General features: G+C 39.8%; 4 protein-coding genes across 4 annotated transcripts in view; all 4 read left to right on the top strand.

Moving 5' to 3' along the window:
- LOC309327030 (vomeronasal type-2 receptor 26-like) overlaps positions 1–27,651 on the top strand; it is a gene marked incomplete at both ends in the record, with an annotated part of 336,857 nt that overhangs the window by 219,911 nt on the left and 89,295 nt on the right. The gene's annotated exons all lie outside the window — the stretch shown is intronic.
- On the top strand, positions 547–1,470 carry LOC309327538 (olfactory receptor 6Y1-like; the record flags this gene model as incomplete). Its single annotated transcript, XM_081836836.1, has 1 exon — positions 547–1,470. The coding sequence occupies one exon, from the start codon at positions 547–549 to the stop codon at positions 1,468–1,470; it is 924 nt and encodes a 307-aa protein (XP_081692962.1).
- LOC309328466 (uncharacterized protein) lies at positions 4,399–13,229 on the top strand (the record flags this gene model as incomplete). Its single annotated transcript, XM_081838464.1, has 3 exons — positions 4,399–4,439; positions 6,060–6,988; positions 12,212–13,229. Exons 1-3 carry the CDS (start codon positions 4,437–4,439, stop codon positions 13,227–13,229), a joined length of 1,950 nt encoding a protein of 649 aa, XP_081694590.1. The 5' UTR covers positions 4,399–4,436.
- Positions 21,827–25,968, top strand: LOC309328465 (uncharacterized protein; the record flags this gene model as incomplete). The annotated part of the gene is made up of 2 exons (XM_081838463.1): positions 21,827–22,750; positions 25,018–25,968. The coding sequence occupies 2 exons, from the start codon at positions 21,827–21,829 to the stop codon at positions 25,966–25,968; spliced, it is 1,875 nt and encodes a 624-aa protein (XP_081694589.1).

The following is a 27,651-nucleotide window of genomic DNA, read 5'->3' as shown; positions in this document are numbered from 1 at the left end:
CTGGGAAACCAGGTTTCATATCCCACCTTGGGCATGAAGTGCTTTGGGTCATGTTCAGCCATGACCTGCCTCTCAGCCTTACCTTCCTCACAGTCCTTCAAAGTGATGCAGAAATGTCGAGATTTAAAGTGGAGTGGGTGGGAGAAAAGATAGGGAAATTTAGACTGAGAGATTTATCTACCCCCACTTCCCAGTATAAGTAATAAATAAATACACAGCAGAATTATTTACCAGCTTTTATTACTTTTTTGTTTTTAACCAAAATGGGTCATATGCATGAAAGGTTTAAATTCATTTTTAAATATTATTGAAATCACCATTTTTTCCCAGGGGGTACTCAAGGGTACTCAGTACGGACAACTCTTTTTATTGTTAAAAAGTGTGGCACTTACTGTAACAACTTCATGGTGAGTACTGGCACCTATTTTTCTAGAAAAAAAGCACTGATCATCATTATTATGTATTTTTAAGGTGCAAAAAGGGGAGTTAATAGATGCTGTTTGACATCTCTTCCTTCTTGTTCTTGCAAGTACCCTGCATTCAAGAATGGAAGAAACCAACCAGACAAATGTGCCCTATTTCATCCTTCTGGGATTTCCCGGCGCTGCAGAGCTTCAGATTCTCCTTTTTGTCCTGTTCATACTTAGCTACCTGCTGACCCTACTGGAAAATCTCATCATCATCATAGTTGTTCGGCTGAACAACAGCCTTCACAAGCCCATGTACTACTTTCTGTGCAACCTCTCTTTCCTTGAATTCTGGTATGTCACAATCATTGTCCCTAAGATGCTGGCAGATTTCCTCACACAAGACAAGCGTATCTCCTTCCAAGGCTGCCTGACACAACTGTATTTCTTTGTCACATTTGTGTGCACCGAATACATCCTTCTGGCTGTTATGGCTTATGACCGGTATGTGGCCATCTGCTACCCACTGCGGTATCCAGCTATCATGAGTAATAGTTTATGTGCTCGGCTCTCAGTGGGATGCTGGACGTGCGGCTTAATTACCTCTGCAATCAAGCTTAGCTTCATCGGTCGGCTGAAATACTGTGGCACTGACAAGATCAACCACTATTTCTGTGACATTTCACCTCTCTTGAATGTATCCTGCACAGATTCTTCCATAGCTGAGCTGGCAGATTTTATCCTAGCTCTTATGGTTATCATGGTCCCACTCTGTGTTGTTGTGCTGTCCTACATCTATATCATCTCAACGGTGTTGAAGATCCCTTCAGCTCAAGGCAGAAAGAAAGCTTTTTCCACCTGCAGTTCCCATCTCACCGTTGTGGTGCTGTTCTACTCTACCACACTCTTCACCTACGCACGGCCCAAAGCAATGTATGCCTACAACTCCAACAAAGTGGTGTCGGTGCTGTACACTGTAGTAGTGCCCCTTCTGAACCCTCTAATATATTGCCTCAGGAATAAGGAAGTAAAAGATGCACTGAGGAAGACTCTATCAGTTTAAGGGACTGCTGAAGTTGGGAGTTGGAATACAGGACACCATAAACTGTTGGATAGTGGAAAACAAAAGAAGGCTGCAGTCCTATACCAACCTAGGGGATTTCTTTTTAATCTACTTGATATGGGGATCTGATTGATTTTAAGTTTTGGTCATTTGCAGTTATGAAAACTCTTCTGTCTCGTTTATGCTGTTTCATTATTTACAATGTTGTGGCCATTGACTATACCAATTTACATGAGAGTTAGCACCACTGAACACAGTAGAACTTACAAGTAGAAATGTATGGATTGCATCATAATGCCTTATGTGGGTGTTCAGCCTGATCACATAAGGACTAAATGTGTATGTGGGACATAGGAATACACCACAACCCTTAAGCCCTAATACTAGGCATGTTGTTGTACCCAATCTTTCTGTGTTGGCTGGAAAGGTATGAAGGTTGCCCTAAGCATAATCAGCTGAATTCACTTTTATGCCTCTTTACAACTGGAAATTGTAATGAGAAGGTTTCTAAGAAAATTCAGCACTGTTAAGATCTTTGAAAGTCAGGGGTAAAGGCGGTACACCTGGTAGTGCAAGGGAAATGGGGACAGGTGTGGTGTACATGCTCTGCCCCCCTGCATGCACTTTGCATTTGCACGATCAGGCTGAATGCCTGAACAGTGCTTCAGTGTTTTTGAATTTGGGTTACACACTTCAGTCTCTTATAGCTGAGAAATTTAATTAAATGAACATGCTTGAAATAAAATGGCAAAATCAGCAATGCTGGATATATTCTGCACATCCTTGAAAAACAAATACCAGCAATTGTGGTATGTCAGCAAAAAAAGAAACAGTGAGTTTTAGCTAAGCAAGTTTTACCTATGTTAACCATGTCCATTAATTTCAATGGGTCTACTCTGAGTATCAACAAGCACAGGATTCAGTCCATGTTTTCCCCTTTTGATAATCTGACACATCTGAGATGTATATTTTTTAGAACCTTTGGAAGTTGTTCTAAGCTGTTTTTAACAATGTGTTTTAATTGTTGCAATCTGCCTTGTGATCTCAGGTTGATGGGTTAATAATAATAATAATAATAATAACGCTATTGTCCATCTTATTTCCAGTGAATAAATTTTTGACGTTCATGTATGTGTTTATTTATTTAATAGATAGGGGGATGCTCACAAGAATTAAAATCAAGTTAGTAAAATCTTCTGTGTAATGTAGAGTGAAAGAAAAATAGATTAGGGACATAGCAAGCTGCCATATACTAAGTTAGAGCACCAGTACAACTAGCTCATATTGTCTTCTTCTTCTTCTTCTTCTTCTTCTTCATTATTATTATTATTATTATTATTATTATTATTATTATTAATTACGCCACCAATCCTGCTGGTTTCCCCAGCTACTCTGGGTGGCTTTCAGCAAAAGTTTAAAAGTACAGTAAAATATCACACGTTAAAAACTTCCCTGAACAGGGCTGCCTTCAGATGTCGTCTAAACGTCAGGTAGTTGTTTATTTCTTTGACATCTGATCGGAAGGCGTTCCACAGGACGGGCCCCACTACTGATAAGGCCCTCTGCCTGGTTCCCTGTAACTTTTCTTCTTGCAGTGAAAGAACCACCAGAAGGCCCTCGGCACTGGATGTCAGTGTCCAGGCAGAATGATTGGGGTGGAGATGCTCCTTCAGGTATACTGGGCTGCAGCCATTTAGGGCTTTAAAGGTCATCATCAACACTTTGAATTGTTCTCAGAAACATACTGGGAGCCAATGTAGGTCTTTCAAGACCGGTGTTATGTGGTCTCGATTGCCGCTCCCAGTCACCAGTCTAGCTGCCGCATTCTGGATTAGTTGTAGTTTCCGGGTCACCTTCAAAGGTAGTCCCACATAGAGTGCATTGCAGTAGTCCAAGCGGGAGATAACAAAAGCATGTACCACTCTGCCCAACTTCCAGAACAGGCACTCAGAGAACTGGGTCTTCCCAATAGGTTGCCCGGAGGCAGGGATAGTCTTCAAACAACGACTAAACCTGCCTCCTCGATAATGACGTGGTCTGGTCTTAGCATAACTCCTCCTCCTACCTGAGATCACGGAGATCGGGTGTCCCAGTGCATCCCCCCCCTCCGTGGAACCTGCCTCAGCCATTCTGTTGGCTGAGGCCCACTCCCAGGCAGCTCTGACCCTCTCCCTTTAAGACAGAACTATACAAAACTACACAAACTATTCAAAAAGGAAAAAAAAAGAATTTTAAAAATAATAATAATAAATTACTATACTAAAATTAAACCAATCCCCATTGACCAGCAGAAGCTCTTCAGGGTTTCAGAGAAGTGTCTTTTTTGCACAAGTTCTGCAGTGAGGTTAGATGACATCATTGCACATGTATTTATTTCACATTCATGCCAGTTTATTTGCAGGGAGGTTATAAGACAATGCACTCAGCAATTGTTATCCCACACTTTCCAGTAAGTTTTCCTCTCCTTATCAGAAAAAGTCCTTTTAAAAAAACAAAACAAAAGTGAGTTCATTGCAAAGAACATCAAATGAACTTTAATTGAACTTTAATAGTGACAGCTGGAAGTGCCCTAATTGCATGTTTCCATGCGCCATATCTTTGAAAAAAACTTTACAAGCTTTCCTGGAAACCCAAAAAATGTTTTTGCCTATGTTTAGTAAATGTCATTTGCCTTTTCCCCAATGATCTAATACAGCATCTTAGACTGGTACAGGATAAAACTGTTTGACACTATATACTATCTACTCCACCAGGAAAAGCTTTGCATTCATCTGTAATGCAGACTGCAGACTGTTGGTGAAAACAGTCAAGTCTTGCCAGTCAGAAAACATTTTTTTTCCCAGTGCAGACTTAATTTTGGCACAATGATTTATTTACAATCTATCCTCCAAAAAGGAAAAGGGTTTCTCATTTTTCAACTGTTGCCATGCAAAATCTGAATTTGGTAGGATCCTTCAAAGGAAAGCATGGTAAGTCCTTGTGTGCTGATATGAATCTTTGTTACTTAGAAGTGCAATTAGAGAAAATAAAGTGAAATGCAAATATGATATAAAATGCTTCAAATATGCTGTTTGTTATTATGTATATTTACTAGAAATTGGGTTCTATGGAGTTCAGTAGAGCTTTCTTCCAATTTAGCAACCTTCATATCTATCTATTCCAATGCAGAGGCCATATGGCACTATTTACACTGATTAGAACAAGATTTAAAAATATTGAATAAAACTGCTGAAAATAAAGGAAAAAAATGTATATTTGTTTTCTGGGAAGAATAGAACAAAAAATATAATAAATTCAATATTTTGCAGCACACCATGAACACCATTGTACTCGCCAAATTATAAATAATTTGTTTTTTATGCTTTTAAATAAATAACAAACATTTTTCACTTGTTTGCCGCTGAAATTTATGAGAAGCTATTTGGAAAGTAGATTTATTTATCTATTTAGGAAAGGGCATTTATACAATTTATGAAATAAGACTTTGCTCTTATCCATCAGGGCTTTTTAAAACACTCTTATGATTCAGAAGATCTTTCTGTGGATCTAACCTATTGACATTGCAACCTTTAGTTCATAACTACAAAAAAAAAAACACAAAACCTTCTACTGAACCCAGTATATAGACTTACACAGGATGGAAGCAATTCTAGTCATTACATCAAGTTAAATGAATGTACTCAGATAAAAATATATGGAAATGCTGGAGTGCTGGTGCTGTCCCATAGAAAGGCTGAATTAAAAACAGAGCAATAACTTCTTTTTTTCTTGGAGAAGCATGGGCTTTTAATTTTATTCTTAAATGCTAGTCCCTCCTGGAGCACAAGGGGCCTTTTAACTTGTAAAGTACAATCATACAATCATATGCATGTTAATTTGGAAGTAAATCATGCTATGTGCTCTGTAGCGCTTTTTTCCAAGTCATAGGATTACACTAACAGTGTTATTCAAAAACATTTTCCTTATTCTCCAGAAAATAAATGATGCTATTGATTGATTGATTGATTGATTGATTGATTATTACTTATTTTATCATGTTACATCTAGTTAGTACCTCTGACTGGTATTTGATCTAGTGGGGTGAGAAAGAGCCAATTTTCAGTGATTGCCCCTTTCCTTTGCACCCTGCTGCACTACATCCCACAACATTTTGAAGCTCTGCCAACTCTCTGGAGCATATATTTGGAAGTGCAGGGATTTGGGAGAGATGAGAAGTGACCAACAAAAATGTTTAAATATAAGGGAGGGGAGAGAAGGTTTGCTCTTCTGCCGACTGGACTGAGGGAGTCAGGCACAGGTGGCTTTTATGCATGGCTCGCTGGCTTTTCACTTTGCATTGATGACACTGATCCTCATTTTGGGCCAGGGCTGTGTGGCCACCCTATGAGTTGTGAAATTAGGATTTGTTTGTCTCAAGCTGCGTCACTTTTTGCTTAAGCTGCACTGAGGTGGGGCCTAGGGAAGCTTGCTATAGCTGCTGGATGTCCCAGAAAATTAGATTGTAAAAAAACCTCATATTTTGAAACAAACAAAACTAATTTGGGTGCTGGGTTCTTTTTCTAATCACTGTAAGTGTTTTTTCTATGCAGAACAGGCATTCAGTCACGGAGAGACAGAACGAATCCAGTGTTAGAGATTTCATTCTTCTGGGCTTTCCAACACCCCTGGAATTCCAAATCTTGCTCTTCACATTGTTCCTCATTGTCTACATTTTGGTTTTGTCTGAGAACGTCATAATAATGCTGACAGTCTGGGTGAACAACAACCTCCACACTCCCATGTACTTCTTTCTGTGGAACTTGTCCTTTTTAGAGATCTGGTACATCACCGTCACCCTGCCAAAGGCTATGGTGAACTTTGTGATAGAGAGCAATCTGATCTCCTTTGTGGGATGCATGATGCAACTCTATTTCTTCCTGGCATTGGGCTGCACTGAGTGTGTCCTCCTTGCTGTCATGGCCTATGACCGCTACGTTGCCATCTGCTACCCTTTGCGCTATCAGGTAATCATGACACGAACTCTCTGTATCCAGCTGGCAGCTGGATCATGGATGAGTGGCTTTTTCATCTCAACGTGGAAAGTCCTCCTAATATCTCAGTTGACATACTGTGGCCCCAATATCATAAATCACTTCTTCTGTGATGTATCCCCACTTCTGAACTTGTCTTGCACTGATATGTCCATGTCTGAGCTGACAGATTTCATATTAGCTTTGTTTATCCTACTGACTCCCCTTTGTGTCACTATCATGTCCTACATTTATATCATCTCCACCATCCTACGCATTCCCTCAGCCAAAGGCCGCCAGAAAGCATTCTCTACTTGTGCATCTCACCTCACTGTGGTAGTGATCTTCTACTCTGCCAGTATTTTCATCTATGCCCGCCCCAGGGCCATCAGCTCCCTCAATTCAAGCAAACTTGTTTCACTTCTTTATGCTGTCATAGTCCCCCTTTGCAACCCGATTATTTACTGTCTCAGGAACAATGAAGTGAAACAAGCACTGAAGAAAACCCTGTTGTGGAAGCCATAAGGAAGCCTTTCTATGGCCAGGGGCAGATTTAGGTTTGATGAGGCCCTACGCTGCTGAAGATAATGGGGCCCTTTATATGTCCAGCTGTCCTTTGTCAACAACAAATTGTTGCTGTTTTTTGTGTTGAATATATGCTATATGGTAATTTATGTACCTAATAGGTATCTAAAGCCATTTGCCACTGTTGCTGTATATAGGTTTTATTTTATTTTATTTGTTTTTTTAAAAAATCTTATATTTTGGAAATGTACATCCAGGTTTTTTTTCCTTTAACTTTTTTTGGGGCCCCCAAGAGAGTGGGGCCCTAAGCTATAGCTTGTTTAGCTTATACGTAAATCCGGCACTGCTTATGACTGATATGGAGACTGCTATTAGCACAGAATGCCATAGCCTGAGTGGTGCCCCTTACTAGACACATGTCACACCTGTGGTAAGGGAACTTCACAGGTTGTCTGTTAAGTACCAAGCCAGATTTAGAATTATGTTACTAAAATATAAAGCCCTAAACAGCTATGGACTATGTTATCTGAAAGAATAACATACACGTTAACATCTGACTGCAGCAATAACAAGACTGTCCTAAGGGCCATGGTGCTGAGTACTTAAACTGGTGTGTAGCCAGATGCTCTGCATGACTCAAATCCTACAAAGTTGATTGAAATCAATGAAATTGAAGTAGACGTATTTGTTAATTTCATTGGGTCTCCTCTGAGTAGTATTAACTAATATATAAATTCCTCTAATATAATGCATTTTATATTGCTGGTATATACAATTTAATGCATACCTCCCCCAATGTATACAATATAAACATTGTTTTGTTGGAGAACTGCATTGCAAAATTCAGGGAAGAAATTTTTTTTGAAGAAATAGCTGCATTGAGTTGCTGCATTCTGGATCAGTTGAATTTCTTTTGCCTCCCTATTCTGAATATGACTCAGTTTTCTACGACTCAGAAGTTAGTTCAAGGGGGCTCCCTGGTATGTTTGCAATGGATGGTGGTCTTAATTTCACTGAACTCAGTTTCCAGAGAGCCATAGCCTTAGATTTTGAGAAACAAAGATGTATTTTTCATGTGTGTCTTTTTCATGTGTGTCTTCAAACGGTTAGCTACCTTCTGGAAGGAAGTTGCATGGAAATTACATATAGCTAAGAGTAGAAGTTGAGGAGGTTTCATTCACAAACCACAGTATATTCTCATGTTACTGTATGTCTCCTGTGTAACATATGTGTATGACAGGCATAGCAAGGTCAAAGCGAACATCCCTATTCTAGGGAGGGTGGGACGGGCAATCCGATGCACGGGCGAGAAGAGGAAGCCCTAGCCTCGTGCAAGGAGATTTAGTATTTCTGGCTGTCAATCAATAAATGGCAACATTAACTTATTCACAACAACAAGGGAAGCCCCGATCAATAAGCCCACCCCCCAACTTTGGAGTGTCCTGGTGGCCCCCACCACAACACGTGCTCTCCATGAAGGAGAACACGCTTTCCCAGCTTGAAAGGATGTGTGTTCCTGGCTTCAGTGGGTAGAATTTTATAACAAATAAAATAAAACCTACATAGAGTAACAGTGTAGGCTCCTATGATGTAAGTAATGGACCCCACCTGCTAGCCTGCTCCCTAAAATATCACTGATTTACTCATTTCTATATATAAGGTGCCTACATTCTGCATGGACTGGTTGCATGGCAACATGTGCAAATGGCTTTAGATACCTATTAGGTCCATAAATTACGATATAGCATATATTCAACACAAAAAAACAGCAACAATTTGTTGTTGACCAAGGATAGCTGGACATATAAAGGGCCCCATTACCTTCAGCAACTTAGGGCCTCATCAAACCTAAATCCAGCCCTGATTTTATCTCATCATGTTTTCTATGGGCTTTGTGTTACACTCTCACATTACTTACATCAACTGTGCATAGTTAAACTGTGGAATTTTGGGGGAAATTGTATTGAATTTGTCTTAATTTGTGGCTCATTTGATAAAATTTGGAAAATCAATAAAAATGATTTGTCCACTCTGAAGAAAAAACAACTATGGAATTTGGACCCACAACATGCAATAATGGATGACTTTAAAAGAGGACTAGAGTAGTGGCGGACCTTGGGGTCTCAAATTTCAGTGGTACCTTATGCGGCTTCAAAATTTGGCACTTTCACAGACAGGAAAGAAGAAAAATCTTTATGAAAATTCTGGCCAACAGATTTCAGCACAGAACTAGTTATATCGAGGAGTTTGATGTCCCTGGGTTTACAGGAGCAGTCTACATGTATTTCCCACACATTCCTTGGGTGTCTTCTGCTACTTTACATTTAGAGAGAGAGAGAGAGAGAGAGAGAGAGAGAGAGAGGAGTTAAAAACCCAAATGACAAATTTTGTTTTCTTGTGAGTGCTTTCTAAAACCAGTATCTTAAAATGTGCAACAAATTTAATCGACATGTATAAACGTCCTTGTTGTTAATTTATCTGTATAGCAAATCTATAGCCAGCACACTGCAAAACCCCTCACTGTTATGCAGATGTTTAATTTACACTTAGAAAATGTTACATCTGCTCTGCATTTCCGAACATAGTAACACTCTGGGGACTGAGTATGAAGTGAGCACCATTTACTTAAAGAGAGAAAACTATTACAAGAAACAAGAACACAATCCCACTGAGGTAAGTTCTCCCCACTTTAAATACATTTATAGATACATTCATGTATTTCAGTGGGAGAAGGCAAAATCCCTGAAGATCTTGATTAAACTATGAATAGAAGGTGCACGGCTTTGGAGTAAAGAGGTTTCAGAGTCATGCAAATGTACAGTTTGTACACCATCCTTGGATTAACGGAGGTGAGAGATGATTCTTGATGATACAACCACCATAACTAATCATAGTAATGTTGCAGAATGTATATGAATAGATTTTCTAAAATTATTACAGACAGTTGAAACTGATAATTATTGTGTGTTACACAAATTTCCTATTTTAAATTTCTGCTCCATAGCTAGGAGCTGCAATATTTTGAAACAAGGTACATCCACATTTTTAATTCTTTTTATTCTGAAGCTTTTGACATTATTGGATGAGAGATGGTGAATCCTTTGAAGAAGGGTTTGGATCATCTTTGCATAAGTAATTTCTGACATATCTCCACGTCTGCTAAAAGGGAAATAGGTAATACAAGCTGGCTTTTTAAAAAGCATATAACTGCATGTTTTCATATTTATTTTTTTCATTAGCTATTACGGAGGCTGTTGAAGAGAAAGAGTAGGCATGAAATGCACTTCTTAACTACATTCACAGTCATGTTTTGGAACAATGCATAGAGTAAGTTATTTATAAGAGAAATGCAACAAATTGTGTACTTGGAACCTGCACTGTACATGAGGATCATTTGTCAGTCCTTCAAGCAGAATGTGAATGCCCACACTCCATATGGGGTAATAAAAATGATAGTTGCTGAAGGCCCTGCATGTGCATCAGAGCTGTGAAAGGAAATGATATGTGGACTTGGAGAGAACCCTCAGCTCCAGTTCAAAGGTACATGGCATCTGGGAAGTAGACAAAAGTGTACCACACCATGCTTTTAGTAGTCACATTTGCTTGTTTCTCCAGATCAAGTCATAGAATCATAGAATCATAGAATCATAGAATCATAGAGTCGGAAGAGACCACAAGGGCCATCGAGTCCAACCCCCTGCCAAGCAGGAAACACCATCAGAGCACTCCTGACATAGAATCATAGAAAAGTCATTGGTTGCATGTATGAAATACAGTTAAACTTTGGAACTACTCTCTGGTAATTCAAACACAATATTTTTCCACAGACACATCCCCAATGATGACTCACTAATCCACTGAGATACTGCTTGAGTTGTTCCTTCTCTCCTTTTCATATTGTATCAATAAGAAGAAAGGAGCCCTATGGAGTGTATGGCTTTCATGAGTTTTGGGCTGTGTCTGCCACAGAGCCACATCAACTAACATAATGATTCTATAATGAGCTCCTCTTTGGGGGAGAATAGGTCTCTTTTTTCATTTTACAAAAAAAAAAAATAGTAAAAATGAAGCACATTGAAAAAAATTGCATATTGTGAGCATTGACAATACTGTCTGCATCTAGGGGTAGTCAATATTTTGTATGATGCTCTGTCTAGGAACATAGAAAAATAAAGATCTTTCTTATGCTCACTCACACAACTAATCTATCTAGCTCAGTATTGTCTACCCACTGATCTTCAACTGGTCAGGACCTACTACTCAGTCATGACCTGATCCAGGAGCACTACCACCATGCAGTTGTAAGGTAACATATGAAGAGATGGGTACCCAAATGCATGTTTCAGTTAAAAGTCGGTCCTGAGTCTGAAAAGGCTAAAGATAACTGGCAGCAGATGTCCAGGATCTCAGGTACTTAGCCCTTTCTGGAGATGCTGAACCTGGGACCTGTTGTAGTCAAATCAGATGAACAAGAGCTATCAATCACAGGCAAGAGAGGACTCAATCATGTTATCCCTGGCTTGCAGTTGGAATAATACAGCACAGCAACTGAAGCACCACACTATTCTACTAATATGGGGAGTTGGGGACCAATTTCCTAAACCAGTAAAAATGCCCACCAATTCATTTTCACTGGGCAAGGCAAGGTAACAGCTCTGACAGTCTGATTTAGGAAAATATTATGAAGCTCATTTTAGAATGATGGTATAATACATTTGAAAAACCTCAGTTAAGTGCAAGATTAATGAGGTCGCAGCATGGCCATGTACAGCAGATGCATGTATTATACAAGAGCTTGACATTTTGTCAAGTGTACATTTTGTGGCAAGCTTGGATCTGTTGCTTCACAATGAATGAATTTCGATATAGTGTAGATGCCATCTTTCCCAAGGCAGTGTAGAAAAATTACACACATTGGAAACTTACTAGCAGAATAAATAACAGAGCAATCAATATTAGGTGAAAACAGATATATTGTTATTATAGTTGTTGCTGTATTGTAGATGTTGTTTATTTGATATTTTAAGGAGCCCACAACACCATCTCTTGCAAAAATCTGTTCACACTTGCATTTGTCTTCCAGAATTGAAATAATTTCAAGAAAGACAAACTTTGCACTGTATTCATCTGTTCTTATTTTAAAGAGAGAGAAATAAAATGTTGCTGTTAACTGTGGATATTCAGTAATATTTTATCATATGACATAGACAGCAATGGAGACAGAAGGCACGATTCCGCTTTAAAGTCCCCAACATAATTACAACCCATGTTCTTTTTGGTCAAGAAAAGAAAATGGAAAACCACACAATGGTTACACAATTCATCTTAGCAGGTTTCCAAGGCAATCTAGAACTACAGCTGGCTCTCTCTATTCTCTTCCTGCTGTTATATGTCATTACCTTAATAGGAAATATTGGAATGATAACCATCATCACTACTGATGGCCAACTGCAAAGTCCTATGTATTTTTTCCTGAAAAACTTATCCTTTTTGGATGTCTGCTACTCTTCAGTCATCACTCCCAAAGCCATGCTGAGTTTTGCTACTGGAAACAAGGCCATTTCCTACAATGAGTGTGCCATTCAAATGTTTTTCTTCTCTCTCTTTGGGACCACCGAATGTTTCTTCCTTGCTGTGATGGCGTATGATCGGTTCACTGCCATCTGCAATCCGCTGCTTTACAATGTCGCCATGTCCAAGAAGACCTGCACCCTTCTGGTGGCCATTTCCTACTGTTTTGGCTTTATCAATTGTTGCACACAAACAAGCCTTTCATTCAGCTTGTCCTACTGTGAGCCAGGGGAGATCAACCAGTTCTTTTGTGATGTCCCAGCAGTCATGAAGGCCTCTTGCTCAGACACTTTTGTAAATGAAATGGTGCTTTTGGGGATGTGTGGATTTATCATTATTATCACCTCCACAACTGTCCTAATCTCCTATGGCTACATAGTAGCCACAATCCTGCGCATACCTTCGGTGGAGGGGAGACACAAAGCTTTCTCAACCTGTACTTCTCATATCATGGCTGTAGTCTTGTTCTTTGGGACAGCTTTCTTTATGTACGGCCAACCTGGAGCTCTCGCTTCTCCTAACCAAGGTAAAGTGGTATCTGTCTTCTACACTATTGTCATCCCAATGTTGAACCCATTAATCTACAGCTTGAGGAACAAGGAGGTCAAAGATGCCTTGGGAAGACTGTTTAAAAGGTTTGCTTTCATCCAGTAAACACACAGCTATATTATGGTTGGCAGTGCACAACGCTCAGTTTCTCCACTTGAGAAGTGCTGCTTTGCCCTGCTGCTCTTGCCAACCCCACCGCCTGCTCCTTCTCCTGCTGCTGCTGTAAGCCCTGCTATATCCACTGCTGGCAGAGAAGCAGCACTGCTATCAGCACCAATTGGGGCAAGATCATGCCAATTTCAGATGAGATATTGCCACCAATGGACACACTCTTGCTCAAAATTGGTGCTGCTAGTGACTCCACCTGCTAGCCTCCTCCCTAAAACATCACTGGTTTGCTCATTTCTATATATAAGGTGCCTACATACTGCATGGACTGGTTGCATGGCAACATGTGCAAATGACCTTAGATATCTATTAGGTCCATAAATTACGATATAGCATATATTCAACACAAAGAACAAAAACAATTTGTTTTTGACAAAGGACAGCTGGACATAAAAAGGGCCTCATTAAACTTCAGTAACTTAGGGCCTCATTAAACCTAAATCCAGCTCTGTTTTTATCTCAACATGTTTTCTATGGACTTTGCCTTACACTCTCACACATCAACTGTGCACAGTTAAACTGTGGAATTTGGGGGGAAATTGTATTGAATTTGTCTTAATTTGTGGCTCATTTGATAAAATTTGGAAAATCAATAAAAATGATTTGTCCACTCTGAAGAAAAACAACTATGGAATTTGGACCCACAACATGCAATAATGGCCACCAACATGGATGACTTTAAAGGGGAACTAGAGTAGTGGCAGACCTTGGAGTCTCAAATTTCAGTGGCACCTTATGCGGCTTCAAAATTTGGCACTTTCACAGACAAGAAAGGAGAAAAAGCTTTATGGAAATTCTGGCCAACAGATTTCAGCAGAGAACTAGTTATATCTAGGAGTTTGACCCAAATGACAAGTTTTGTTTTCTTGTGAGTGTTTTCAAAAACCAGTATCTTAAAATGTGCAACAAATTTAATCTACATGTATAAACTTTCTTGTTGTTAATTTATCTGTATAGCAAATCTATAGCCAGCACACTCCAAAACCCCTCACTGTTATGCAGATGTTTAATTTACACTTAGAAAATATTACATCTGCTCTGCATTACCGAACATAGTAACACTTTGGGGACTGAGTCTGAAGAGAGCACCATTTACTTAAATAGAGAAAACTATGACAAGAAACAAGAACACAATCCCACTGCGGTAAGGTCTTCCCACATTAAATACATTCTAGATACATTCATGTATTTCAGTGGGAGAAGGCAAAACCCTGAAGATCTTGATTTAACTATGAATAGAAGGTGCACGGCTTTGGAGTAAAGAGGTTTCTGAGTCATGCAAATGTACAGTTTGTACACTATCCTTGGAGTAACGGAGGTCAGAGATGTTTCATGATGATACAACCACCATAACTAATCATAGTAATGTTGTAGCATGTATATGAATAGATTTTCTAAAATTATTACAGACAGTTGAAACTGATAATTATTGTATGTTACACAAATTTAGCATTTCCTATTTTAAATTTCTGCTCCATAGCTAGGAGCTGCAATGTTTTGAAACAAGGTACATCCACATTTTTGATTCTTTTTATTCTGAAGCTTTTGATGTTATTGGATGAGAGAAGGTGAATCCTTTGAAGAAGGGTTTGGATCATCTTTGCATAAGCAATTTCTGACATATCTCCATGTCTGCTAAAAGGAAAATAGGTAATGCAAGCTGGCTTTTTAAAAAGCATGTAACTGCATGTTTTCATAATTATTATTTTATTAGCTATTATGGAGGCTGTTGAGGAGATAGAGTAGTAGCCATTATATTTTCTAGGGATGAAATGCACTTCTTAACTTCATTCACAGTCATGTTTTGGAACAAGACATAGTGTAAGTTATTTATAAGATAAATGCAACAAATTGTGTACTTGGAACCTGCACTGTACATGAGGATCATTTGTGAGTCCTTCAAGCAGAATGTGAGTGCCCACACTCCACATGGGGTAATAAAAATGATAGTTGCTGAAGGCCCTACAAGTGCATCAGAGCTGTGAAAGGAAATGATATGTGGAGAGAACCCTCATCTCCAGTTTAAAAGTAGATGGTAGAGAAAAGTCTACTAGACCATGCTTTTAGTAGTCACATTTGCTTGTTTCTCCAGATGGTGTCTCCCCTGTCCCCCTGTCTGCCCCCCCCCCCAATCTTGGAAAACTGTCTGATATTAGCCTTGAGCAGAAACTGGAATTTTGATAAGGGAATTATTAGCAGGATGGAAAATTCCTTGTTCTGCTCCTGGTCAATGTATCTTATTTAAATCTGAATAAGAACCACTGGGGATCACCGTGGGTAGAAAATACCAAAAACCAACTGACTACCATAAGAAACGTGTATATACAGCTATGACTTGATATTAATCAAGTCATTGGTTGCATGTATGAAATACAGTTAAACTTTGGAACTACTCTCTGGTAACTCAAACACAATATTTTTCCACAGACACATCTCCAATGATGACTCACTAATCCACTGAGCTGGTGGAGATGATGGGGCAGGCAAGACAACCATGGGCATGCTTCCACCTGAAGCAATGGTATAATGGCTTGGGTCTCTCCCACACGCACAAGATAACTCCAGCAGTAAATTATTTCAGATTTATTAGTCTAATAACAAGCCCCGGGTCAGAGCTCAACTGATCTTCGTCATCCTCAGAAAGCACAGTTGCCAGAACTAAGCTCCACCCCTTCCCCCAACAGGAAAACCCCCACCTCCTGTTCCTTTCCTTTTCGCACTTTTTGTAAAGTCTCGTGACCCTACAAGATTTTGGACAGAACACTGAGTCTGAGTCATTATCTGAGCTGACAAGCTGCATAATTTCACTCTGGCTCTCCTTTCCATTACAGTGGTACCTCAGGTTAAGAACTTAATTCGTTCTGGAGGTCCGTTCCTAACCTGAAACTGTTCTTAACCTGAGGTAACACTTTAGCTAATGAAGCCTCCCACTGCTGCCACACCACTGCAGCATGATTTCTGTTCTCATCCTGAAGCAAAGTTCTTAACCTGAGGTACTATTTCTGGGTTAGCGGAGTCTGTAACCTGAAGCATCTGTACCCTGAAGCATCTGTAACCCGAGGTACCACTGTATCTCTGTGCTCATAGATCAAGTTACTGCTGCTCTTTGCTGCTTCTCCCTCCCCCCTATATTCCATTCTTCACTGCTCTCTCTATGTTATCGTCCTCCTTCCCTGTCAGCGAAGGAGCGTAACTGACAAATGGCCTCAACCCAACTGAGACGGCTCCAACAATAACATAGATAGTTGAATATGAGTCAAATTTTGAGGGTGTCAAAGTTGCTTTGTGGGACACCTCTTTTTCTTCCAGCAACAATTTCTTTTCTTTTCTGACACTGCAATCTTTCTGTATTGTGTAGCAGATGTGTGTGTGTGTGTGCTGGGAATGTGTCTGAGCCATGCTACAGAGCCCGGAAATAGTTCATTGGTTGCCCAGGCAGTGTGATGGTATCTTCCAGCAAGTCTCTGTGAGTGTGTGCCAAGTATGTTTATCTGTAAATATAGACACACAGGCAAAACATGAAAGCTTTTACACTGTTTAACACACTTTCTGTCTTTAGTGTTGATTAGGCTACCTCAGCTTGTTAGTAATACATTGTTAAGGTAGCATCTTCATATGTCAGAGATTGCCAACGTGCAACCTTCTAGATGTTGTTGGACTGCAACTCCCATTATCCCCAGCCAGCATGACCAATAGTCAGGGATGTCCAGAGTTGCAGACCATGAATAATAAATGCTTCAGTTTGTTCATTTCCCTGTTCTGTTCTTATTGCCTTTTGAATTGAATTTTGTATTATTATTCATATAATAGCATATGCATAATACACTCCACATTTCATATATATCAGTACATAAAAAGTATACATTTCCTAATATATCAGTACATACCACAATGCATATAACTTTATTAATACTTTTTAAAATCATGTTGCAGAAATATAGTACTTTAGATATGTATTATACTTGCAAAGCGTGTTCTCCAATAAATGAGAGCACGTGTTGCGGTGTGGGCCACCAGGCCAGGCCTCTTGTTGCCAGGCAGGTTAATAATTGTTGCCTGGCATCATGATTGGGTAACCGGGTTGCTGGGGCAAATTGTATGTTGCAAATTGGGTGGGTGGGACCATAGTCTTTAAATATTGGTGCACTCTGGTTTCTCTTTCTCTTTGCAGAGTGCATCGGATCACCCTCCCGCCCGCCCTCTTTCCGGTTGACCTTGCTTTGCCTGTCATGGGGTCGTCTGCTTTGGAGCAGAGGCCTAGTAGGAATTTTGCCATTTGGTGATTGGCTGTGCCATTTGGTTTTTGCCTACTACTCAGCAATTCGTCACAACTTGTAAGGTTGCGGTTAGGCATTGGTTATAATATGCTGGTGGTGGAGGGGTCAGGCTGGGCCGGCCCCTCCTATTGCGCTGAAGGGAATTCCGTTAAAGGAATCCTGGGGCTTGCCATGATTTCGTCCAATCCCTGTTATGGGACCAGGGCCACCCAATCCCTGTTATGGGAATCCTTGTTATAGGACCGGGCAGGCAAGCTTTCGGGGAGCTGCTAGGGTGAGCGGCGTGGGTCCGACGCTTAGCTCAAATGACCCCCAAGTTTGACTTTCTCTTCTACTGGCTACCGATCGGACCTCGGGATGTCAGCTCTGTCCCAGGCGGGGGGACAGATAGTCATAACCAATGGCTAAACAACCACTCACTGATTTTGTATTTTAATAAAGTTGTGGCCAAAATAGTGCCCAAAAACCAAAACTAAAATTACGTGTTATGTGTGAAGTTATTTGAGGGGTGGCCTGGGGACCTACACACGCAATGAATGTGTTTTTGGAAATAATTTTGCATGTTAATCAGCCTTAAAAAAACAAAAACCCTTTCTATTGAGAGAATCAGGGGGGAGTTTAGTTTTTTAAAAAGCAAAGCAAAGCAGAAGTAGAAGCAGCTCAGGCATATGAGGCTGCTTGATGGACATTTGTGGACAAAGCTCAGTTACATCAGGACTTCTAAAGACCATGTATAAATCCACTTAAAACTCATTCCTCCCCCATCCGTTGAAGTATCTCTTAAATTGTGGTATGTTTTAATCTTACAAAACAGAGCACACCTGGAGGCTAGTCCCACTAGGAGCTCTTGCATCTTGAAGCTTAGTGGTTCTCAAGAGATTGAGCTTGACTATGCAAGCAATTGTCCCCCAAGTGTTATGGGACTATTTACACATGCATTAACACTGAACACAGAAAGAACATTGTCGTGACTCGCTTGTTTCAGAGGTAGGTGCCGATACATACTTTTAAGTGAAACAGAACAAAAGCTAATGTTTTCAGTTCATTTTGATTCAAAATCTGACCCAATGGAGAATGAAATATCTGCTGTGGTAGGAGAGGAACATGGCACATTGCTCCGATGGAAGAGAGAGGAGGGCACTAGGTCCTTGAAAGCTGAATTAGTTCAGGGGGAAATGATCCAAAATATTTAAGAAGCAGGTTACTGGGACACCAAAAAATGCTGCCACACTATAGGAAAAACTTTGAACGGTTGTTTCCTTAGAAGGACCATATTTTCAAGCAGTAGGTTGCTTATCTCTGCAACTAAGTGAACATTTTCACACTTTAAAGGAAGTAACTGCAAAGCATCTTGACCTTGTAATGTAATCAAAAACACTTCATATTGTAAGAAATATCAAAGCAAGGTGAAACAACAACAAACTTGACAAGGTAAGAGTTGTACATAAGGAATTGGAACATTTTGATGATGATGGTGAGCCGAGATCAATAAGAAAACCTCAGATTTATTCATTTTTACATACAGTGTAATCTGTTTTTATTAACTAATAATACATGCATACATTTTTTCATCCCTCACATTTCTTCTTCACAGGACAGTCTCTCATGTTGCCACAGTGGTTCAGTGGTAAAGCATGCCTAGGCTATCACCAGCATCTCTTCATAGGCCTGAGAATATCCCTTGCCCCAAACCCTGGAGTGTAGACAATACTGAGTTACATGAACCAATGTTCTAACTCAGTTATTAAAGTCAGGTGTCCATCTCCACTATTCAGATGCTAGTAATGTGTGTGTGTGTGTGTGTGTGTATTACTTGCAATGAATGCCTTTTTGAAAATAATTTGGCAAGTCAATCAGCCTAAAAAACCCGCAACCCTCTCTGTTGAGAGAATCAGGGGGGAGTTTACTTTTTTAAAAAAGCAAAGCAGAAGTAGAAGTAGAAGCAACTCAGGCATAAGAGACTGTTTGATGGACATTTGTGGGCAAAGCTCAATTACACCAGGACTTCCAAGGACCATGTATAAATCCAGTTAAAACTCATTCCTCCTCCTGTTCTCCATATCCTTTCCTGCCATCAACTGCATCTGGCTACTAAGCAGTTGGATTGTGCATAAACCATAACACCTCAGCAGCTGTGTGAATGGCTAGGAAGGGCTCTTTATAATTTTCCAGTAGCACCTTAGAGACCAACTAAGTTTGTTCTGGGTATAAGCTTCCGTGTGCATGCACACTTCTTCAAATACACTGAAACAGAAGTCACCAGACCCTTATATATAGTGGGAGGGTGGAGTGGGTTTTTTCTCAGAAGGGTAGTATGAGATGGGTGATTGACTCAATGGGTATGGTAAACCTGTTGACAACTGTTAACGACTGCAATTAGTCCTACAATTTTGCAAGGGATAGTATGCACATAAAAGCTTATACCCAGAACAAACCTAACCGTAGTTGGTCTCTAAGGTGCTACTGGACAGTTTTTAAATTTATTTCGACTGCTTCAGACCAACATGGCTACCAAACTAAATCTAGATTAGAATATGTAATGGAAAGCCATTGCTTCAAAATATTTTAATGGTAACTAGCTGATTGCCTGGTGTGCTCTGGTCCATGGGGTCATGAAGAGTCGGACATGACTAAACAACTAAACAACAACAACAACAGCTGATTTCCTCAGTACACAACAGGTTGATTTTCTTTTAGACCGGTACTTGCTGTTGGATCCCTTTTTGTTTTGTGACCCATCTCTTTTTTTAAAATCAGTTTGTTTTTCTTCATTTTAATGATACTGTTTTACCTGTTGAGCCATATATACGTCCCTTGCTTGTTTATGTCCTTTTTCTATTAATTCATGTAACTGCACTCTTATTTCAAGCAACTTCTCAAAATTTGAATTAACCCTCTGTTTGGCTTTCCCCTCCTCATATATGTTTTAGTATCAGGCAATCAGCAGGGGTTTCCATGGATGTTTATTGTACTGATACATATTGAACTTTTCATTTTCTATGTTTTGCCTTTTGGTCTTTTTTGTTAGCCAACTGGCTAGTCATTCGCAGGGCATTATCTTTGCTTTAGTTTGTACTAAGACTCAAAACCACCATTAGACACTGTATTCATCCTGATAACGATTTAATCCAGTGGTGTGACTCAACTGACTATAAGACATCCATCAACGGAATGGGAAGCAATGATATTTTTTTGTGATTCTCCCCTCTCCCTGCAGCCCACACACCAATAAATATGTTCCAGAGCATCAGGTAGATATAGTAACACAAGAGGCTGCAGGAGAGCAGAAACTCATTGAAAAATTATTCACTCCCCATTCCAGTGATGGAAGATTTCCAATCAGCTCTATGACATTGCTGGATTAATCATCATATCACCATCTCATTACTTACCTTTATTGATGTCTTTAGGACATCAATAAAGGTAAGTAATAGTTTCTGGATTGCGGAGCTTTGTTGATTATTTTAATTTCTTAATCATGAATCAATACTGGTTATGAGAATTCCTTCCACCTCGTTTGTTCTGAGGTACTTAAGCTTCACTGAAATGTCAGTAAGATGCAATCCAGTGGTTCCTAACTGATTTTGGGCCACTGCCTCATTGGTTCCATAAACTCATCCCCAGTACACCATACCCTACGAAAATCATCATTCAGAACTGTGGTTTCCATGATCCATTAAAGAAGATGATAATATAATAAAATCAAAGCAGTAACAATTAATTTCACATTTATTCAAAATCTAGTTAAGACCGGTGTGTATTTGTTGTTGTTAGCCCAATGATGCATTCTCTTTAAGTCACTTTTCTTGCTTTCTTTTTTTTTAAAAAAACAATCAAATTAAAACTATTTAGTTTAATTAATTCAACAACATTATTCAATTTGATCCAGTGATACCACCTTTTCAAAGTTTGATAGTCATTTACTCCTCCAGCATCCTCCTGTCACCCCTTGGCTTTTAGTGGTAATATAGGGAATCCCCCACAACGGGCAGTACTACTACCTACTTTAGGAACCACTGTTGTGTAATCTCTCTCTCTCCCTCTCTTCCTTTGTATTCCCATTCAGGTTTCTGTTACTATAATTTTACAAAGCAGCTATATTTCTGATGCAAAGTAGCAGTAGAGTGCTCCTATGCCTTTGGCATCCACACTGTGAGGATTGCATACTCAAGCTCTCATTTCTGAAGTTTGCAAATACAAATACAAGGATATTTGAAGACATTTTTCCCTGACTTTCCACCTTGTCATAACTAAGCTATGGGAAACCATACTGAGGTCACTGAATTTATATTGGTGAGCTTTAAGGGTCAGCCACAAATGCAAATAGTTTTCTTATTGCTTTTTTTGCTGATGTACACCATCACTCTGGTGGGAAATGCTGGTATGATCTTAATCACCAGTTGCGATTCCAAACTCCATACTCCTATGTACTACTTTCTAAAGAACCTGTCCTTCTTGGATATTTGCTACTCTTCAGTCATCACTCCCAAAGCCATGGTGAGCTTTGCAACAGGGGACATGGCCATTTCCTACAATGGATGTGCAACCCAGATGTTCTTCTTCTCTCTCTTTGGAACCACAGAGGCCTTTTTCCTGGCTGTGATGGCATATGATCGATTCATTGCTGTCTGTAGCCCACTTCTCTACCATACCATTATGTCCAAGAAGAGGTGTATGTGTCTTGTGTGCATCTCTTACTTCTTTGGTTGTGTCAACTGCTGCACCCAAACTGGGTTTACATTTAGTTTGGCATTTTGTGGCCCAACTCATGTAAACCACTTCTTTTGTGATGTCCCAGCGGTCATGAAGGCCTCCTGTTCAGACACATTTGTGAATGAAATGGTGCTCCTTGTAGTCTGTGGTCTCATCATTGTGACCACAGCCATAATTGTCCTAGTATCTTACATTTACATTGTTACTACCATCTTGCACATACCGTCTGGCAAAGGGAGACACAAAGCTTTCTCAACTTGCACTTCCCATTTGATGGCAGTAAGCTTGTTCTTTGGGACAGTTTTCTTTATGTATGCCCAACCTGGGGCCATGTCCTCTCCCAATCAAGGAAAAGTGGTGTCAGTTTTCTACACAGTTGTCATTCCAATGTTAAATCCAATCATCTATAGCCTAAGGAACAAGGAGGTCAAACAGGCTCTGATCAGGCAACTCAAAAGCAAAGGCTTTGTCTGTTGATACAGAGTTTTTAGCTGTGTGTCTACTCAATAAGTAAATTTTACTGAGCACAATGGGACTTATTCCAATGTAAGAATGTATAGGACCCCTAGTTTGGCCCGCTATATTATAAGACTACCAATCTGAAGGAAAATTTGGATTTTTCCTGCTTGACAAGAAGAGCTCCAATTACATGCAAAGCACATGACACAAGAAAGCAGTTCAAATGAATCCATGCCAAATATATCAAGGAAACCAATCTAATGCAACACTCAAGAAAGTTTGCCAACCTAGACACACAGTGAAGTCAATATATGCATATAACTAAAGGATCAGGTTTCTAAAAACCATTTTCCTTTGCCTTCCCCACCCCTTTTATTGCAAACACACTCACTAAAAATATAAATAAATAAATAAATAAATAAATAAATAAATAAATAAATAAATGTTGTTGTGGCCTGCTTCTATTCATAGGCTGCTGCTTGGCACCAACAGAAGAATGCCTCTCAGAGGGCAATGTGCCCATTTGCTCGAAAAATGTTAGTCACAACTACTTTGGGAGGGAGGGAAGTAAACTAATAGGGCCTTACTTCTGAGTAGAATTCCTCAGATTGCCCTGTAATTCAACAATTTAATTGTGTCTTAAAAATCTGGGACAAGCGAAAGATCTAAGGTCAATGCATTTATTGGATATGCCTAAAACAGTATCCTTTGAGGCTAAGTCTTTAATCTGGCACCTAACTTTTATATATATATATATATATATATATATATATATATATATATATATATACATACATATATATGTGTGTGTGTGTGTCTGTAACAGAATGTTAAATCTGGTCAATAATATCTGAATAGGGATACTAAAATTTATTTTGTTCAAGCATGATGCATTAAACATATATAATATGTTTATTATATTATATGTGTGTGTGTGTATATACACCATGTACGTTTAATTGCTCTCAAGCAGTTAACTTTATGACACTGTGGGGAATAAATTAACCCTCAGGTCTGTAAGACTTCATTTATTATAAATTCTTTCAAATTCTGCTGTTGAGGCTTTCTTGCAGAACAACTTGATGGGGTTGGAATTTCTGCCTACCCCATCCACCTCTTGGGTAAGTTTTATCATTTCACATTTTGACAACTCTGCAAAAGCAGGTGGGGGTGCTGACTTATTTAATGAGTTTGATGCAGAGATTTGGCTTTTCTGAAATCTGTTGTTGTTTTTTTCCAGTTCAGACTGTAAACCTAACCCCATTTATCTGGGTGCAAGCTTCACTGAATTCAAGAAGTCTTTTATTTTATTGCAAAAAATGTAGGGTTTTCTCCCCCTTAATCTTTACATCAGTTTTACCACCATGGCCATGGCTTTATAAAGATTCCCTATTTTCTTCCACCCTTTCAATGCTAATTGTTCCAAGCATTATGCTATTATTTGTGTTGTAGAGATAGAACATGTTCTGGGTTCAAAAAAATGACTAACTGGTATGTTGGCAGTACCGTGCATTTTATTCTGGTTATGCCTAATGGTCAACAGAGCAATCCTATGCATGTCTTCTCAGAAGTAAGCCCCACAGGGTCCAATCACATTGAATTTCAGGTACCTGTGTATAGGATTGCTGACTATAGGAATAAAACTGAAGCAACCCGAATAATTTAACATGGACATAAATTAAACATGGTGCTGGCTCAATATTTGGGTAGAAGATGCCTGGGTGAAATAATTTGCTTTAAGACAGTGGGGAAGGGAATGTTTAGTATGAGTTACTGCACTGAAGCGGAATTTGTGTGTGTAGTTAGCCACTGAGTTGAAAGAGAAGATGTAAGGATCGAGAAAGACATTTTTGGGAGCTGAAACCATATCCCCCCTTCAGATGTTAAGGCGAGACAAGTGAATTTAAGACCTAGCCAAACTGGTGTCTTCCATATGTTGTCTGACACTCCCTTCCCAAACTCCCAACAGCCCCAGCCAACAACATCTACAGAACACCATGACAAGCTCTAATGAGAAAAGAACCCCCCCTTTCTTTCTCTCTTTTTCTTTCCCTAAATGATGGAAATATATCAATAGTGATGTAAAAGGAAGGCATAAAAATTAAATTGTCAAAAAGAGAAAAATAAATGTAGACAGCACAAAGGAAAATATAATTCAACCACATCAGAATGATTTGATGAACTTATTACTAACAGTGACTGGCCAAATGTTTCTGAGGAGCCAACTAACAAGGGATGTTTGCTGTGTATCATTAAAATGTTTTAATTTATTTCAGGAACCTATCATGGACAACTGCAGCACAGCCTCTGAGTTCATCCTGGTGGGGTTCAGAGATCTCCCAGAGCTGCAAGTAACATTTTTCATCACTTTTCTGGTGCTGTACATCACCACCGTAATGGGGAATGGTGGTATGATTGCTGTCATAAGTGCTGACTCTCAGCTCCACACCCCTATGTACTACTTTCTCAAAAACCTGTCTTTCCTGGACCTCTGCTATTCCTCCGCCATTGCTCCTAAAGCTCTAGTGAATTTTTTCGAGGAGAAGAACATCATCTCTTATGAGGGCTGTGTGGCCCAGTTGATGCTCTTCACCATCTTTGTTACTACAGAAGGGTTTCTTTTAGCTGTCATGGCATATGACCGCTTCATGGCCATTTGCTACCCACTCCTCTATCCAACTAAGATGTCCAAGAAGTCTTGCCATCGTCTGGTGGCCACTTCCTATGCTTGCGGTTGTACAAACGGAGTGATTCAGACAAGTGTCTCTTTCCATTTGAGATTCTGCAACCTCAGCAAAATCAACCACTTCTTCTGTGATGTCCCTGCTGTCATGAACGCTGCCACTACATACACATATCTCAATGAAGCTGTGATGTTCTCCCTCTGCAACGTTATCATTGCCATCACCACAGTGGTGATATTCACCTCCTACACTTACATTCTCTCCACCATTCTCAAGATTCAATCTGCAGAGGGCAGGAGAAAAGCATTTTCTACCTGTGCCTCTCACATAACAGCAGTGACCATCTTTTATGGGACAGTCTTCTTTATTTATGCTCAGCCTGCAGCCATGTCCTCCCCAGCTCAAAGCAAAATTGTCTCTGTGTTTTACACTCTTGTCATTCCAATGCTAAATCCCCTCATCTACAGCCTTAGGAACAAAGATGTCAAAGCAGCTCTAAAAAGGACTCTGGGGAAAAAGAGGCTCTTTGCAATGAACAGATAAAATCTGTCAAAACCTTATGGGGTTGTTAAATCCCATAAGCCAAGCCAAACAAGAAGAAAATCTACATTTGTAATCAGAACTCTCAATATTCTGTTTAACCCAGGGAAAAATCCTATGGCAAGAACCACTGGGATGACCAACATGGAATCTCTGGCTCAGCTAGCTAACTGATACCTTAGCTAGTATTGAACTGTTCTGAACATACACCAGCATAAGTTGCTCATCCTAGCTGGTTGAGTGGAAGCTGAGTGAACTCAAGTCTGGTGTAAGCAGTGGCAGTGCTGGGTTATTTTGCACCCTAGGCAAGACACCTCCCAGCCCTAAAATTGCTAACTTCTATTTTTAAAAACAGATGTTTTATAGAAAAAAGAAATAAAAAAAGAAATAAAAAAAATTGCCCAGTAGCACCTTAGAGACCAGCTAAGTTTGTCCTTGGTATAAGCTTTCATGTGCATGTACACTTCTTCAGATATACTGAAACAGTAGTCACCAGAACCTTATATATAATGGAAGGTGGGGTGGGTTTTTTTCCAGGAGGGTAGTAGGAGATGGGTGATTGACTCACTATCCTCCTGAGAAAAACCCCACCCTCCCACTATATAGAGGTGAAACTCAGAAAATTAGAATATCGTGGAAAAGTTCATTTATTTCAGTAATTCAACTTAAAAGGTGAAACTAATATATGAGATTGACTCATTACATACAAAGTAAGACATGTCAAGCTTTTATTTGTTATAATTGTGATGATCATGGCATACAGCTGATGAAAACCACAAATTAACAATCTCAGAAAATTAGAATATTAAATGAAATCAGCAAAACAAGGATTGCAAATAGACCAATATTGGACCTCTGAGAAGTAGAAGCATGCAAATGTACTCAGTGCTTGGTTTGGGCCCCTTTTGCATCAGTTACTGGCTCAATGCGGCATGGCATGGATGCTATCAGCCTGTGACACAGTTGAGGTGTTATGGAAGACCAGGAAGCTTCAATAGCAGCCTTCAGCTCTTCTGCACTGCACAGTCTCATGTCTCTCATCTGTCTCTTGGCAATGCCCCATAGATGCTCTATGGGGTTCAGGTTAGGTGAGTTTGCTGGCCAATCAAGCACAGTAATCCCATGGGCATTGAACCAGGTTTCCGTACTCTTGGCAGTGTGGGCAGGTGCCAAAGTCCTGCTGGAAAATGAAGTCAGCATCCCCATGAAGCTCGTCTGCGGAAGGAAGCATGAAGTGCTCCAAAATCTCCTGGTAGACGGCTGCGTTGACCCTGGACTCAATGAAGCACAGTGGACCAACACCAGCTGATGACATGGCTCTCCAAATCAACACAGACTGTGGAAACTTCACACTGGACTTCAAGCATCTGGCATTGTGTGCCTCCCCATTCTTCCTCCAGACTCTGGGTCCTTGGTTTCCAAATGAGATACAAAAGCTGCTCTTATCAGAAAAGAGATTTGGGGAGCCATGTCATCAGCTGGTGTTGATTAATGACTAATCATTAGATGTTGGACAGTCAGGTGTTCTTTTATTCTCTGATTCAGGTTGCATATTTAGTGTAAGAATTGTCAAGTTTAATCTAAAGTGAAATTCAGTTCAAATTTAGAGGTTTTTGCTTAGGCAAAGCAGTCAAGGAATTGGGAGGGATGCTGGAATAAAAACACAATTGGGTTAAACTGGTGATA

This window comes from Podarcis erhardii, assembly GCF_964252035.2.
Source record: "Podarcis erhardii genome assembly, chromosome: 13".
NCBI lineage: Eukaryota > Metazoa > Chordata > Lepidosauria > Squamata > Lacertidae > Podarcis > Podarcis erhardii.
This window is presented reverse-complemented; position numbering and strand designations above follow the sequence as displayed.